The 17217-nt window shown below is 37.3% G+C and overlaps 1 protein-coding gene across 1 annotated transcript in view; it reads right to left on the bottom strand.

The window, feature by feature from the left end:
• The window catches only part of SLF2 (SMC5-SMC6 complex localization factor 2), a 45404-nt gene extending 29859 nt beyond the window's left edge, over positions 1–15545 (bottom strand). Inside the window, exons 1-6 of the mRNA XM_008144190.3 lie at positions 15273–15545; positions 12430–12473; positions 11208–11947; positions 9366–9423; positions 3847–4802; positions 2800–2870 (exon numbers count right to left, since the gene is read on the bottom strand). Coding sequence (XP_008142412.2) covers positions 2800–2870; positions 3847–4802; positions 9366–9423; positions 11208–11947; positions 12430–12473; positions 15273–15412 — 2009 coding nt within the window. The 5' untranslated portion in view covers positions 15413–15545. The remainder of the gene's footprint in view (positions 1–2799; positions 2871–3846; positions 4803–9365; positions 9424–11207; positions 11948–12429; positions 12474–15272) is intronic.
• Between the last annotated feature and the right edge of the window lie 1672 nt (positions 15546–17217).

Below are 17217 nucleotides of genomic sequence, written 5' to 3'. Positions count from 1 at the left end.
GGCCTGGTGCATGGATTCATGCACTGGTGGGGTCCCTTGGCCTGGCCTGCAAGGATTGGGCAAAACTGGCTCTCCGACATCCCGAGGGGTCCTGGATTGCGAGAGGGTGGTTCTCGGGTGACACACCCTGGGATGGGGCTCCCTTCATTCTGGTTCTGGGTGTGTCACCTGAGAACAGCAGCTGCTAAGTCACCGCAGCTCGGCAGCTCCTGCGTTGAGCGTCTGCCCCCTGGTGGTCACTGCATGTCATAGCTACCAGCCAGTCGTTTAGGCTTTTATATATAGAGATAGATATATAGTTATAAGACAAACTTAGTTTACACTATGGATTAAATCATGTCTCCCAAATAATTCATGATGTTTAATATAGTATATATTATTTTCATTATATACACACACAAAAAAAATCAATTTTAGGTCTTAGGCTTTTATCTAGCTACAGTATGGTACTAGAATAGTATTCCATCACATAAAAGACTTGAATGTTACTTTAAAGCGAGGACTTCAAGAATGATGTCCAAATCATTTCGAGAAAGAGAAGGAAAAATGGCAAAGAATAATTCAATGTTTAATCTCTAATGCTCATTTGTCTTCCAGTAGACCAACAACTTGATATTGTTAACTAGGCTTTCTAGCAGCAGTAGTCATTATTATTGGCATCGTCATTATCATCATCATCACCATCATCATATCACCTAATTCTTACCAAGCACTTGCTATGTGACAGGCACTATACTAACCTTATGTATTGACTTTTTTTAACCCTCACAACAACCCCATGTGGTAGTTCATGATTACCCATTTTATACATGAGGAAACAGACATTATAAAAGCTAACTTAATCAAGTTGACAATGTGAGGAGCTGGAATTCAAAGTCAGTCTAGCACTAAAGTCCTTCCTTGCTTATATTACTCACCAAGACTATTTTAACGAGGTCCTTGTTCCCAGCTCCAGCCCCATAGTAGATGAATTTAATATAACAGTAAATAACCAGTAAATGTCCTACTCTATTACCACAGGAAACAGTCAATCATCAGATCAAACTAGCATCTCTACGTTTGGTATGAGCAATGTTCAATTTAAATAAGCAACATCAGATTTGACATCACAAATAACATGAATTCGTGAAACATTTAAATAATTATATAAAAACAATTCCTCTAATTATACTCAGAAAGGGGAACACTTCTGACCTAGTAAGTAACTGCAATTCCTATATCTAGATACTTAACTATCAGGTTTGAGACACATATATAACATCTTCAAGCCAGTTAAGCTTTTAGTGAAGTTCTCTGAGCTCATTTCAAGGATATACTTTGAACTAATAAGGAACATATTTACCCTCTCCCATTAGCAAAAGTAGTTTGCAATTAGTCACATAAATTTCACTGGGGTTATTATTACCCTCAAACTTTTTTATTTCTTTGTGTTTGCATATTGGAGGTGTCAGTCATAACTAAACTTCTTCCTTACAAGAGTAGCTTGGTGTATAAATAACAGGTCTGATTATACTGACGTCAAAACTTGGACTAGGCAGGCATAAACATTTAAAAAAATTTTACCTATGCTAACAACAAAAACAATCTGATTAAAAAAAATGAGTACAGGATCTTAATAGACATTTCTCCAAAGAAGGTACAAAAATGCCAATAAGCACATGAAAAGATGCTCAACCTCATTAGCAAAATGCAAATAAAAACCACAATGAGATAACCACTTCATACTCCTTAGGTTGGCTCTTATAAAAAGAAAACCACAAACAGAAAACACCAAGGCTTGGTAAAGATATACAGAAACTGGAACCCTTGTGCATTGCTGGTGGAAATGTAAAATGGTATAGCCACTATGTAAAACAGTTCCTCAAAAAATTATGCATATAATTACCATATGATCCAGCAATTGCACTTCTGGGTATATACCCCAAATTGAAAGTGGATACTTGAAGAGACATTTGTATATCCATGTTCATGGCAGTAATATTTATAAGTCAAAAAATAGAAGTGACCTCAGTGCCCATTGATGAATGAACAAAATATGTATCTATATACAATAGATTCAGCCTTACAAAGGAAGGACATTTTGACACATGCTACATGGATAAACCCTGAAGATATGCTAACGGAAATAAGCCAGTCATGAAAGGACAAATGCTTATAATCCTACTTATATGAGGTATATAGTCAATTTCATAGAGACAGAAAGTAGAACAATAGTTTTACCAGGGGATGGGAGTTATTGGTTAATGGATATGGAATTTCAATTAGGGATATGAAAAAAAAAGTTCTAGGGCTAAGATGGTGATGATGGTTGCACGACAATATAAATGTACTTGATGAACTGTACATTTTAAAGTGATTGAAATAGTAAATTTTGTTATATATATTTTATCATAATAAAAAAACACAAAAATTCTAATGCTTTAAAAAAAAAGTTTTTATTGATTTCAGAGAGAGGAAGGAGGGAGAGATAGAAACATCAATTGGCTGCCTCCTGCATGCCCCCTCCTGGGGATCGAATGCAAAACCTGGGCAAGTGCCTTGACGGGAAATAGAACAAGCAATCTCCTGGTGCATGGGCTGACACTCAACCAATTGAGCCACACCGGCTGGGCTCTACTAATGCTTTTGATCAAGAATTTCAGTTATCTGTTAGGTACCAGTTGTGGTAAGCAGAAAGAAATTTATGTTAATGGAGTATACCGTAAAAAGCTGGAGCCTCTGATCCACACTATAAACAAGAATACCTTATTTCTGAAACAGCATGTTAAATTTAGCAAGGTAGTCATGATGCTAACTAACCTTTGTGTGTCTTCCATTTCCTTCACTAGACGCTCTAGAGTATTTGTATAAGTTCCACTATGAACATGTTCCTAAAACAAGAAGAAATTTTAGGAATACTTTATAACATATCTTAGTAGAAGAACTGGGATGTTTTAAGTTATTCAGAGTACTAAAGAATATTCTCTCTTTCAATAACCTGGGCCAGGAGAATACCTTTCTTAAAAGAGAATTTTCATCATCATGCTTTAAATCTAGTATTTTGTACTACAGGCAATTTGATTTTTCCATCTACTAGGAAAGGCACTACTTATAAAAAACTCTGCTAGCCTTAGGAACTGACTGCAAACACCCAAAGGCTCCATAGCTACCCTATCTTTATTTTTAAATCCTATTTTAGTGGAATCAAACTGTTAATTTTTAGGTGTTACCATGAACATTAACACCTTCCCCACCAAATTTTACAGACATATTAGAATTTAATTCAGCTTATTCCCAAGATAGAATGAAGCACTTTATAAATAAAATTGCACACCACAATTAACAACATTCTACACTCTACCTTCATTTACAGCAGTGGTCTCCAAAGCAGGGGGTGTGCAAGGTGATCCATTGGGGTGCAGGAAGAAAATAATAGAACTTCTATTTACATGGAACTTCTATAGAAACTCCAGTAGAACTTAGTCTATAGTAACTTCTATATAAAGTCTATAGGAAAATACTTTTTCTTCTTCCTTTAAATTTTTTTTGCATATTCGTTAGAAAGTACATAGTATAGTGATACATGTATTAACCTATAAGTATACATATACATTGGGGTGCATGCTCAAAAATTGTTTTACTAATAGAAGTGTGTGTGATCAAATAAGTTTGGAGACCACTGATTTACAGTAATAAAACTAAAGATATGGGAAACCCATTAACCAAACCAAAACTCTATCAGTTTCAGAGCAATTATGACTCATAACAAATACTGGATTTTAAAGAAGTTCTAACATGCTATCCCTCTTTCATAATCAATCCATCTTTCCCTCTTCAAGTAAAGATAAATGTTATAGAACAACTTACTGTATAGTCTGATGACTGAGATCCAAGCCCCTTGGAAAGAGCAGGAGGCTTTCCAGTAGATGTAGGAGTCTGATTGAAGTTCAAAGCCATTATTTCTTCCAGGGATTTTAATGTTTCCTCTTCCTCATCACTGTCTAGGTTGTAACCTAAACTTTCTTCATCACTATCAAAACCACCCCTTAGTTTTCTTTTCAGTGCATTGCTACCTGCATTAGAATTTCCTGAACTCTCTTTATCTGAAGGGGCTTTATCTGAAGGTGCTGGGATACATGGCACAACTTCCAAAGCAGCCGGGGGAGACTTTGTAGGAGTGCCATATTCTGAATGCAAAGATCCCCCTGAAATTTTCCCTGAAGGTACATTAGAATCAGCCTTATTAGTCTTTGCTTTGTGTTCCTTGTGTTTGGAGGACTCTGTAGAATGCCCAGAACATTCTTTAGATGAAGAACGTTCTTTATCTTTTTTAGAATTTAATGGTACCCGAGAGGAACCAGCACTCGGATCATGGGAAAGTAAAGGTAAAAGTTTTGTCTCCTTTGATGCCACGGAGCTAGCAGTTTTATTTTTCTGAAGGTTGCTAGCTTTTTTAACTGTAGACTTTTCCTGAGGTAAAGGTAAGTGGGGTTTCTGCATCTTAGTCTCTTTGGTACTTGCCACACGAACTTGGTCACTATTCCTTGAAGAATGGTGGCCAGAATTTGAAGGTGCCAAGCCTGCAATGGAGCGGTCAGCTTCTTCATTCGGTTCCTTGGCTATATCTTCCAAGCGCAATACATCACCAGGTGTCTTCAGTGCAATGTGTTTTATAAATTTCTCTTTCTTATGTGGTCCATCAGGACGCTTCTCAAGGAAGGACTCTTTTGCTTTTGGCATTATAGATTCTCTTGTGCTTTTCAGATCTGAGTCCAGAGAGTTCCTTTTTCTTTTGTCAGGGAATTTATTCTGCTTAGAGCCTGCTAAAATTTAATTTTTGCCAGATTAGTGAAAACATATTTTCCTATCTTAGTAAAGTTTACTCAATGTATAGAACAACCTGTCAAATGTTTACATTCTAAAAGTTTAGGCTGAGATTATTCACCACATAAGAATGAAGAAAAAGAGTTAATACTATCATTTCTTTTTAACTGATAAACACTGGTCAGTTCAAGAAATATAAAGCTGATGACAAATGCTTATTTTCATTCCAAAACTATAAAAAGTTTACTACCTAAGTAGGATTAAAGGTGTGACTCTCCAAAACATAAAAAACTGTATTTGTATCAAGGAAAGGGTTACATACACCCTTTTGTTAGACCAAGGACTACCTGATTCCAGAAATGTAACACTTCTATATCTAAATTTATATGACCTTAAAAACACACATATGGTGAAGGCAGACACATTTTAAGTTCTCAATTAAACAAATTAATTTGTCTTTCTCCCTAGTGTTTAATTTTTTATCCTTTCCCATGTATTGCTCTAGTCTTCAGCTATGTTATGGGTTGAACCGTGGCTCCCAAAATGATATGTGGAAGTCCTAACTCCCAGAACCTCAGAATGTGACCTTTTACAGGGGGTAATCAAATTAAAATGAGGTCATTAGGGTGGGTCCTAATCTGACTGGTGTCCATATAAAAAGGGAAATTTGGACATGAAGACATACATGCAGAGGGAAGATGACATGAAGATACATAGGGAGAAGATGATGTGATTGGAGTGATACATCTATAAGTCAAGGAATGCCAAAGATTATAGGCAAACACCAGAAGCTAGAAGAGGCAAGGAAGGATCCTCCCTTAGAGTTGTTAGGGAGACCACAGCCCTACTGATACCCTTAACGTTAGATGTCTAGCTTCTAGAACCATGAGATAATTTCTGTTTAAGCCACCTGTTTTGGTACTTATTATGGCAACCCTAGACAACTAATATAAGCTGTGTTAGCAGTTCCATTCAGAAGCAATTTAATAACCACATATATTAGAGTTAACCAGTTTTTAAAAATTTCTTATTGCTTAAAAATGTGGTTTCATGCCCTAACTGGTTTGGCTCAGTGGATAGAGCGTCGGCCTGCGGACTCAAGGGTCCCAGGTTCGATTCCGGTCAAGGGCATGTACCTTGGTTTCGGGCACATCCCCAGTAGGGAGTGTGCAGGATGCAGCTGATCGATGTTTCTCTCTCATCGATGTTTCTAACTCTCTATCTCTCTCCCTTCCTCTTTGTAAAAAAGTCAATAAAATATGTATTTTTAAAAAAAATGTGGTTTCATTAATTCACTCTTAAAATTCATCATTCAGAGACTAGCCAGTATGGCTCAGTGAATAGAGTATTGTCCCACAGACTGAAGGGTCCGCGGATTGATTCTTGTCAAGGGCACGTACCTAGGTTGCAGGCTCGATCCTCGGCCTGGTTGGGGTGCATGTGGGAGGCAACCAATCAATGTGTCTTTCTCACATCGTTGTTTCTCTCTCTGTCTCTCCCCCTCTGTCTAAAAATCAATGGAAAAGTATCCTCCAGTAAAGATTAACAACAAAAAATTATCATTCATTAAAAATTCACTACTTATATAATCAGTATTCTCAAAAACCAAACTTCCCTAAATCAAGTTTCTTTCTGCACATGGACAGATTCCCCATGTCCCCAAATCCTCAACAAATTAAAAAGAAAAAGAAACAAATAAAAACCACGAGTTAAGCAATTATTTGTATACCTTGATCAATATATAATCTGGAAAATTCATCTTATAAAAATAAAATCAATTAAGGAAATGCTTCATTTTTCTATAGATATCTCCTATTACCTGAAGAAATCATTCATGCCCACTAAGTTTTCTGAGGTTAAATGTCCTATAAAAAAGGATAGGGGTCCCTTATAGTGCAGAATAAGAAATCAAATAACTAAGAAAAAGGGAACACTTGGGACAGATGTATATTGATTACCTTAAGTTTGAAGGTTATAAGAAAGATAGCTAAGACCTGCCAGTTTGAGTTTTGTTCCATTTTCCTAGAGAAGTCAGACATTTATTATAGCTAGTAATGAGAAGAAATTCCTGCTGTGTTCATGAACTGAAAACTTATCCAGGAGAAGAGAAAAAGTATTTGTGGGAAAAGTTTAGGAAAAATTAGCTTACTTAGATCTTTAATATCTAGAATTAGAGGAGTGTGAATTGGTACTATAGGTAGGCTCCCTTTTTGCAAGATCTCTAGGGCAATAGATTTATTGCAAAATTTTCATGGTTCTTTTGTTTTAAATAAAAATAGATATTTTTATTGATTTCAAAGAGGAAGGGAGAGATGGAAACATCAGTGATGAGAGGTAATCACTGATTGGTTGCCTCCTACACGCCCTGAGGATGGAGCCCAAAACCCGGGCATATACCCTGAGAATCAAACCATGACCTCCGGGTTCAAAAGTCGACACTCAACCACTAAGCCAGACCAGTCAAGTTCATGATTCTTTATGCACCCCTTGTATAATCTTCATACTGAATGTTTTACAATATTTCAAATATGTATCTATAAATAATAAAAGCGTAATATGCTAATTAGACCGTACAGCCAAACGACCTTCCAGACATCCTTCTGGATGAAGCCGGGGCTGCAAGGGCAGAGGCAAGCCGCTGTGGCTGCAAGGGCTGAGCCCCTGCATGAATTTCGTGCATTGGGCCTCTAACAAGTATATAAAATACTCAGATAAGACAGCGATTGAGTCTGTAAAGAAAAAAGGGAAAAATCCAAATGCTCGATAAGGAATTAGATATTAATAAATTATGGAATAAACTATCAATGGATTAAGCTGGACCTCAGAATTCAGCCAAAGGATGGGGCTCTGGAAGACCAAAGAGCCAAATGCCTACGCTGCCAACATTTCTGAAACCCTTGAACTTGTGTGTGATTATGCATAGCACCATCACAACGGTGTAATAGTAGTAATATGAACAAGACATAACATTTAGATTATTAATCTCTATTCAGATAAAGATAAGCACTCTTCATGTTATTTAGAGTTTGAAAGAAAAATCCCCTAATATCTTTTATATTCTGTTGACAGTCAACTTAAGTATAAATGTATATTTATTAAGAGTATAATACCACAATTGTGAGGATTATGAAAAACATTCAAACATATTAGAAATAAAAATATAAGTGAAGGCAACATCTTAAGTCTGCCTCTGAAAATAGGCAGTGTTCAAAAACATCAGTATGTGGTATTATATAAATAAAACTACAGTCACCACTGAGGAAATCTATAAATCCATGAACTGAAGATAATTTTTATCTTAGTCATTATCAGAGGGGAAAAAAGGCTGACTAATTTGGTGGCATAAACATCATTAGCAGTCTCTTATACTGGCAGAACTAGCCTAAAAATATTTTGTTCTTCCATTCACCTCAGTGCAAAGAGATCATTTATTTATTATTACAAACACTGAATGCAGGAGTAATCCCATACCTAAGAAATTATTGTTCTTGTACTATTAATGTCAAAATTCACTAAAATTAAATCACCAAAATCAACATTATAAAAATTAAATAAATTTTAAAAATCATATGAAACTTCAATCTTATTCCTGATGCTAGAAGCTCATTAATAATTGTAAAGTATGATTTTAGCCTTGGCTGAAGATTAATTTTAACACTTGAGATCACTTGGTCAAAATGCAGTGCACCTCTAGAATATATAAAAAAGAGTTTTACACAAAACCTGAAGAATGGTAAGTCAGAACTGTCTCTATACCTCCATTTTTTAAGTTTCTAAAAGTAACCATCTTATACAGATATGAGGCTCAAACAAATTAAAAGAATATAGAACAGAGTATGGCACACAGTAAGTGCTCAATAAATGTTTGCTATTATCATTAAGAGTATGGAACTTTGTCAAGTCTATTTTTCAAAGTTTGTAGTCATATCAAATTATTAACAGTTGTTATTTCTGGTGCCTTTCATTTTTTGTTATAAATTTCTGCACTCTTTAAATTTTATACTGTTCTATTTTAAAAAAGAGAAAGATATTTTAAGAATGCTGAATTAACAGCAGCTATTTGCTATTATGTATTTTGTCAACCAATAGATATTAAAAGTACAAACTAGTATCATGTAGGTGCCCTTGAAATTTGATACTAAAAAGGGATCTTTGTATTTGAAATACAGGACACACTATTGTGGATCATCATAACAGTTTCAACCTTATACAAAGCATCTTTAATACACCAAGACTTCAGATAGTCCACAATTCCAGGAATATAAGATTATGCTTCTTAATTGTAGCCAAGGATTCAGAAGAAGAACAATGAATACAAATATGAGAAACTCACTGTTAGGAACTATTGAAGAATGTGGAGAAGAGTGAAGACAAATCACTGGTTACTTATTCTAAATTCTAGGACTATTCCTTTAGAATATAATATTACTAAACCCTAAACTAATGTGACACTCAATTCACCTCTAGGAAGAAACTGCATACTTAAACAGATTTGCTTTAAGAAACAGTGCCATTAAAATGCAAATTTATTTTAAAATTCATAAATTTAATTTTGATTCTACCTGAAGCAGAGTCCCAGGAATCAGAAGATGATCTTTTTCTTGAGAGATGTCCATTTTCCTATTAGCAAAATGAGATAAAATTCATTAGGAGTTGGGGGAAGTAAAGAATGTGAATTTTTCTTTATAACATTTAAACACAGATTTCTAGACTGAATAAAGCAAAAATGTGTATTTGGAGGTTAAATTCAAGCTTCTGTAATAAAATATTTTAAATTCTTAAGCTTTATCATAAAAATAAAGGGCATTTATGTCATAAAAATATAAAAAATACCACAAAATAAAGTCAGTTTTTGTAACACAAATTTAGAAATTTACATTCATACTTCAGGATTAAGATTTTATTAGAGCAGTGTACTATTATTTTGATAAAGAAATAGTAGGCTTAATATTTGCCAATCAAATGGATACAATTCACTTTTCAATACTTTTAAGAACTGATGTAATACCAAACACTGAAATCTTATAAAAATGGACCAAATGTTACTAATCTCTATTGATCATTAGCAAATCTCACTGGTAAAGGCACCAAACTCCTTGCAAACCCTAGAGTTATATATTTTCTTTCAACCATCTCCATTCACTCCCAAAACTTCATAGTTTGGTTTATTTTTGGTCTATCTGGTGTACAAATTTCATAGCAACATTTCATCATAGCACTTACTGTTACCTAATCTTCCTGTATTTGCTCTGTATGTAGAGAAGCTCTCTGAAATAGATGTATTTAACAACTTGACTTCCCAGGGATGAGGGTCATCTTTTGTGCTGATCTAAGTTTGGTCTAGTCTCAAAAGATAAATCTGATGAGGTTAAGATGTGAAGGGGGATGGATGGAGGTGGAAGAGGGCATAGAGGGGATAAATGGTGATGGAAAAAACTAAATTAAATGAAAAATTAAAAAAAAATTTTATTTGGATAGTTTTCTAAGCTTTCTAAGACTCATACTAAATAAGATCTACACTAATAAGCCGAAACCGGTTTAGCTCAGTGGGTAGAGCGTCGGCCTGCGGACTCAAGGGTCCCAGGTTCGATCCGGTCAAGGGCATGTACCTTGGTTGCACATCCCCAGTAGGGGGTATGCAGGAGGCAGCTGATTGTTTCTCTCTCATCGATGTTTCTAACTCTCATCTCTCTCCCTTCCTCTCTGTAAAAAAATCAATAAAAAATATATATTAAAAAAAAAAAAAAGATCTACACTAATAAGAGAAAGATGCAAATTGACCCTACCTTTGCAATGCCCACCAGCCAATCAGGAGTATGCAAATTAACCCAACAAAGACAGCAGGTTAATTTGCATACACAGGCACCAAGCGGCAGCGTTGGGACGCAGGTGTTCCATACTGCCCCAGCCGCTCTGGGCTTCTGGGCAGCATGGGAAGGCGGAAATGCGGCTCTGGGCCGGAGCAAAAGTGGAAAGGCGGCTCCATCCGGAGCGAAAGAAGGCCCATTCTTGCATGAATCTTCGTGCATCGGGCCTCTAGTTTACATATAATCTAAACCAGTGATTCTCAAACTTTAAAGTGCATCAAAATCATTTAGAAGGCTTGTTAATGGCAGACTGCTGAATTCTACTGCCAGTTTCTGGTTCAGTGGTTCTGGAGTGGGGCCTGAGATTTGTATTTCTAACAACTTAAAAAATTAAGGGCAGGAAACATTATTTTACTGAGTTTGATCAACAGTTGGAGAAAATCTAATGAAATCAGCTTCTACTACACAATCTGTGTTATTAGTATTTCTTTAATAAGAGATACCAATATGATGTTAACAATTTTAAAATATATTTACGTTTAGTATCTAAATATGATAAAGCAGTAGCCAAGCTAATTCAGTAATTATTTCACATACCAGGTTTGAAAGATTACTCTTTCCAGGTCTGACATCATTCTGTTTACTTTGTTCCTGCCTTGGTTGGTAATTTCTTTCTATACTAGAGGATTTTGAGGAAAGACTGTTTGCTTCTGAGAAAGAATTTTCTGAGTTGATTCTCTGTTCCATTTGCTCCCTTCTTAACTTCTTTAGTTCTCTTTCTTTGCAGTAAGAAGCTAGTGACAACTGGAACTTAGCTCCAAGTGGGCTTTCTCCTGAGTGATGCCTGGATAGGCTGCTTCTGCTGCTAAGACTTCTGGAGGTGTTCTTGAAGATGTCAGTTTCTGTCACCGTGGTCTGCTTTTTGGAATCTGCATTGGTCTTGCCTCGATCTCTATCATTCTTCTCCCTGCTATTTTCATGAGTGTACAGTGACTTCCTTCTCTCTGGAGATCGATGTTTTTTCTTTAGTGTCTTCATCTCTTTAGACAAGTGACATGAAGGAGGAACATAGACAGTCTTTGTAAGTGTCTTTGGACATTTGGTGGTTAGTGACACACAAGGCCGACATGACTCATGTACACCATGATCTTTAGGGTGCTCTTTAACACCTTTCATTAAAGCCTCTAAAATAGAGCTCTTTTCTGATGACAGCTTTTTGGGTTTAGATATTTTTGGCGAGGATAGTTTCCTTTCAAATTGCTCTGTCCCAGTGATGGATAAACCACTTTCTCCATATTTGATGTTTGATTTTTGTGGAGAATCCAACATATGTCTGTCTAAATAGCCAATTAAAACACACAAATCGCATGTTATTAAAAATATACAAACTATTTTGTATAAATATTTCAAGTATGATAATACTAATCTATCACAAAAAAAAATTCACATTGCTTATTTAGATGATGATACACATTTTATGGGGGGTGAGATTAAGATACAATTTAATTAACAGCCTTACTTTCATAAGCCTTCCTTTTGCTATATCATGTAAGCTCCTTATGGCTCTATGAAATAAGTTACTATATTAGAAAATCAAAACAGTATGCATTATGAAAATTGGCTAGAATAGTTTTAAAATATAGAAGCAAAAAGTTTCTTCATGATGCTTAGAATTGTTTATCTTTGTAAAAAACTGCATTTTAATTTTCAATTTTTAATACTGTTTAATCAAATTAATGAGTTTAGAGCAGATTTAAGAACTGAATCCATTTCCCTCTCCAAAAAAATCCCACAAAAAATGCATCAGTAGTATACATACCTGGTTTTGAAGTTGGTTTGAAGAAATCTATAATTGACTGCTTCCTGAAAATAAAAGCATAACTAATATGGAATCACATAAGCAAATACTCAAACCTCAATAATTCAGAATAAGTAGAGGACACTAGCAGATTTATAGAATATAGGCTGGATTTCACTATCTAGTTTAATCAAAATCTGACAGGGGCAATAATGCTTTGCTAAGCTGATTATAAACAATTGAAAATATAATTCACCACTTCCTGTAGGAATAAATTTATAAGTACAACTGAGGTTTATATAATCTACAGTACTAAAATGAGAAGATTGGAGTATAGATCCAGAGAATTGGTAGAGTGCTTCCTAGGGCTCAAAAGCTCACTACTACATAGAGTAAAAGATCTTGAGGGGATCTGATCCTATTCTTTGATTAACTTCAGTAATTTGATTCAAAATAATGCTTAATCAATGTTTGCTAAATGAATAATGGATATTGTAAAAACTGAGTAAAACCTTAAGAGACTCATCACAAGAGTAGATGGTAGAATGGGTCGATTTGGCTGGTCTAAGGATGCAGCTGAAGAGTGTGCTGGGCAAAAGACAAAGGATCAAGTATTAACCTTATACTACTTTCTTGTACACTACAGTAAGATGCTAATCTAAGTATCAGCAGAAATTGGAATGAGTTCAAAACTACATAGCATTTCAAAAACCTTAATTTATCTAAAAGTTCTTTTTAAAAATATATTTTTATTGATTTCAGAGAGGAAGGAAGAGGGAGAGAAATATCAATGATGAGAGAGAATCACTGATTGGCTGCTTCCTGCATGGCCCCTACTGGAGATCGAGTCTGCAACCCTGGCATGTGCCTTTGACTGGAATCGAACCCGGGACCCTTCAGTCCGAAGGCTGATACTCCATCCACTGAGCCAAACCAGCCAGGGCTATCTAAGAGTTCTTAAGTTATTTACAAGAATAACACATTACCTGGGGGAAATGAAACAAAGAGAAAAGAATTGCAAAACCCAAATTGTTTTCATTTTTTAAAAGAATTTCTGCACCCTACAGTGGACACAAAGTGAAATAGGACCATATTATCAGAATTCATAGTCTGATTTGTTCATGTCTTTAGAGTTGTCAGCTGCATAAAGAGGGGAATTTTATCTAGAACAAAAAAAAAATCAACCTTCTGGCAAATATGGCTAAAATGTAATTATTTTATTGAAAGAGAATAAGCAATAATCTTTGAGTTTCCCTAAACATCCACTAGGAGGTTGGAATGCTCAGAGAAAACAAACAATCCAAGTCCCTTGAAGGTTAAGCTTCTTCATCTTATATACTTTACTGATCACATTACAAGAGCAATGTCCATCTTTAATGGTTTATTGAGAGCCTACAATGTTTGTTTGAGATGCTGGTAGAAAAGTTAAAGAGGTTATGAAATGAATGAGTAATGGAAGAAAGAACCTATGCATTTGTTTTCATAAAATAAATTGGACATGTCACTACATGAGAGTCAAGAAACAAATGCTAGAGGTTCTGTAAAGGGAAGAAGGATGATACCTTCAGTTATTGGTTGAGGAAAGAGAGATGGGACAAGATTAAAAAGCAGTTAATTCAAAACAAGATAATACTAAATGTTTTTCATTAATTACTAAAAGTAACACTATATCTCTTTCCTAAAATATTAGATCCCTGGCTCTTTTTTTCCGATTCTTATACTAGAGAGAAAAATGGTTTTGTAAAACACGCAGGATATTTGCAAAATAACTATGAACGTTCAAGGAATGTCTCCTTAAGTTCACATGCACAGAAATGTCTATTACTTATAACTAGTTAAAAAATTTCTAACAGCTCACAAACCCTTATCTGAAACTTTTGGGGCCAAATGTATTTTAGAATTCTGGATTTTAGAAAAGCAGGTAACTTGGATGCAGTATGTAAAGCCCCCAGTGGGGTCTGATATTGCACCCTGTAGCAGTAAACACATTAATATTTCTCCAGCAAAACTCATGAATACTTACACTTAATGGGATAAAGACCATATACAGCCTTCCATTAGTTCCTAGTCAGGTTTGGCTTCCAAGTAAGATGTGGTGCCAAACTTACTGAATACTTTTGTTTTTCATAGCTTCCTGACTTTCAGAATTAAGATAAGGGATTGTGGACCTGTTCTACAATAGCAGAAGATACATTTACTGTTAAACTTACGTACAAGCTTTTAAACTTAAAATAAAAAAGACAGTACCAAGTGTGTAGAGAATTTAAACATGTTTTATTGTCAGAGGATGTTATTTGAAGAAATTCCCCATCTTTTTACATAGCTCCCACAAAATCTTTACATAAAAACTGGCCTCTTGGAGAAAACATCACATTCCAAATGTGCATGTTCTTTTAAGTATGAATTATCGTTTATACTGAACTAAAAAGTAATTTGTGGGTTTCCCTTATCACACCTTACATAATTTCTCACCTATAATATAGAAAAAAAAAAACGATTTATACTATTAAACCACTAGGATCAGTAGATCTGGCAAAGTACAGAAAACCACCTAGATGTGCATTAAACCGGTTAGGGCCCTGGGTCCAGCTATCGTAAAGGACAAGGATCACATTCTAAGGCGGGATCTCCGTAGCCATCCCGGCGGCGGTCACTAGACCGAGGACAGCGTCCCAACTACAGAAAAGGAAACTCGAACTCCCAGAAGCCGCCGCGCGGAGGCGGGGCGGAGGTTTGCCAGGCCCCAAAACGCTGAGGCCTGAGCTCGCGGAGGATGGCGGGAACTGGAAGAGCGGCCGTCCGCAGTCCTCCCTCATACCCTTGCCCCCGCGACCCGGCCCCTTCTCAAGCCCTCTGCACTGTACCTGTCCCCAGGACTCTCTGTTCTCTTTCCCGCTGCAGCAGGAGCGGTACTACCGGGTCTCAGATGGCAGCGCGGGGGCGACGACCCCGGGGCTGGGGATGAGGGGAAACCTGGCCTAGCGAGCATGCAGCGCCTTGTCATGTCGGCGCCGCTGGCGACGGCGGCATGAGCTGTGGCTGGAGAAGTTGGGTGCGTGGTTGCCGTCTTGTTGCTGGGACTCGGGGAGGCTGTCGGAACAGAGGTGGGCGGCACCCCCTTCTCTCTTCATGGCGGTTCTCTCTTCGGAAGTGACTCTTGTGTGAGCGGGAAGGAACCCGAGGACTATCAGGGGGCGGGTCTTACTTGAAGAGTCGGGCTCTGATTGGCTGATACGGCAGTCATTCCCGTAGTGGCGCAATAGAAAGCCGCAGCCTCTCAGGAGGAGGAGGGGTTTTGGAAAGGGGAGGGGAGAAGGAAAACTGCCCCGCGGTCACGTGCGCGGGGCGGGGGCGGGGCGGGGGCGGGGCGTGCTGCCCAGTCCTGCTCGCGTCAGACTGGGCGGGCGCGCGGGGGCGGGAAGACGCGGGCTGCCGTAGGCGCTGCAGCAGCAGGCGACACCAGGCTGGTCGAGAGCGAGGGGCGAGGTTTGCAAAAGCAAACCCGAGCAGCAGCTGCCCTCCTGTGTCACACAATCGCGTCTAAGAAATCCCCAGCTGTTCATTACATCGTCTGTAACATCTAAGGCCAAAGTGCCCTAAAGCTGTCATCACTTCCTCGGTATTCTGCACAGCCAGATCTGAAGACTTGCCCATTCTGTGAGCGTTCTTGTTAAGTGCTGTGGTGGATTTTTTTTTTTTTTCTTTAAGAAGGAAAAAAACCCCATTGAAATAAACTGATTTTATTCCACAAAAACATTTTGCTTTTCAGCTGCTGAAAGAAGTTGTCCATGAAGGCTCTGCAGCCAGACTCCTTGGAGATTTTGAAAGGAACATAAGGTCAGGTTTCAATTACCCATGTTAAGTGTGGACAGCATAGATTAGTGAAAGCCCCAGCAATCTCCAATCCTTTGTAAATGGCCTGTGCTCTGGAGTCTGTGAGCCAGGGTTTTTCTTACAAACTGAGAGACTGGTCAGAGTATCTGAGCCTCAGTTTCCACATCTATAGAGTGGGTATTCTACTTCTCTTGGTAATTGTTAACTGCCCAGTCCTGCTCGCGTTATAAAATAGATAAGCAATGCAAACTGTACAGTTGAGAGAGTCTCATGTAATAAGCACTGAGTAAATTAGAGTTCATTCTTTAGACAGACTCTTACACTTTAATTTACAAAATCTTCCAGAGACAGGTCACATACTGTTATAACTATTAACCAAAATAGCAATCTCAAGGTTGTCTAAGCTTGAATTGGCAGGACTGTTCAATCAGTTGGATGGAATAAAATCTTAAATGACACAAAAGGATTTAGACAGCTCTTTAAAGTTTATTGCACTGAGATTTAACTGCTTCAGTAGCTAAGGATGCCTGACTGACCTGAAATTCACCTCCTTTCTTTCCCAATTAGCCCTCAAGAGGAAGAATTAATGAGGAATAAAGTGGCAAACAAGGTGACAAAGTGGAGGGTAGAAGACCAGCAGTGAATGTACAGGTCTCACATTCATCCAAAAAGCACATATACACAGCTGTCTATATACTAGCTAGTAGTGATGCAAGAAAGGAAATACTGCCCAGCCAGGTGTGGCTCAGTGGTTGAGGGTTGTTGCAGGAACCAAGAGATCACCGGTTCTATTCCCAGTGAGGGCATATGCTCCAGTTGCAGGCTCGATCTCCAGTTGGGAGGAGGCAGCTGACTGATGATTCTCTCTCATCATTGATGTTTCTATCTATCTCTCCCTCTGCCTTCCTCTCTGAAATCAATAAAAATATTTTTTTAAAAAGAAAGGAAAGACTAAAATGAGGGTCATTTCTAATA

This window comes from Eptesicus fuscus, chromosome 17, assembly GCF_027574615.1.
Source record: "Eptesicus fuscus isolate TK198812 chromosome 17, DD_ASM_mEF_20220401, whole genome shotgun sequence".
Classification (NCBI taxonomy): Eukaryota; Metazoa; Chordata; class Mammalia; order Chiroptera; family Vespertilionidae; genus Eptesicus; species Eptesicus fuscus.
This window is presented reverse-complemented; position numbering and strand designations above follow the sequence as displayed.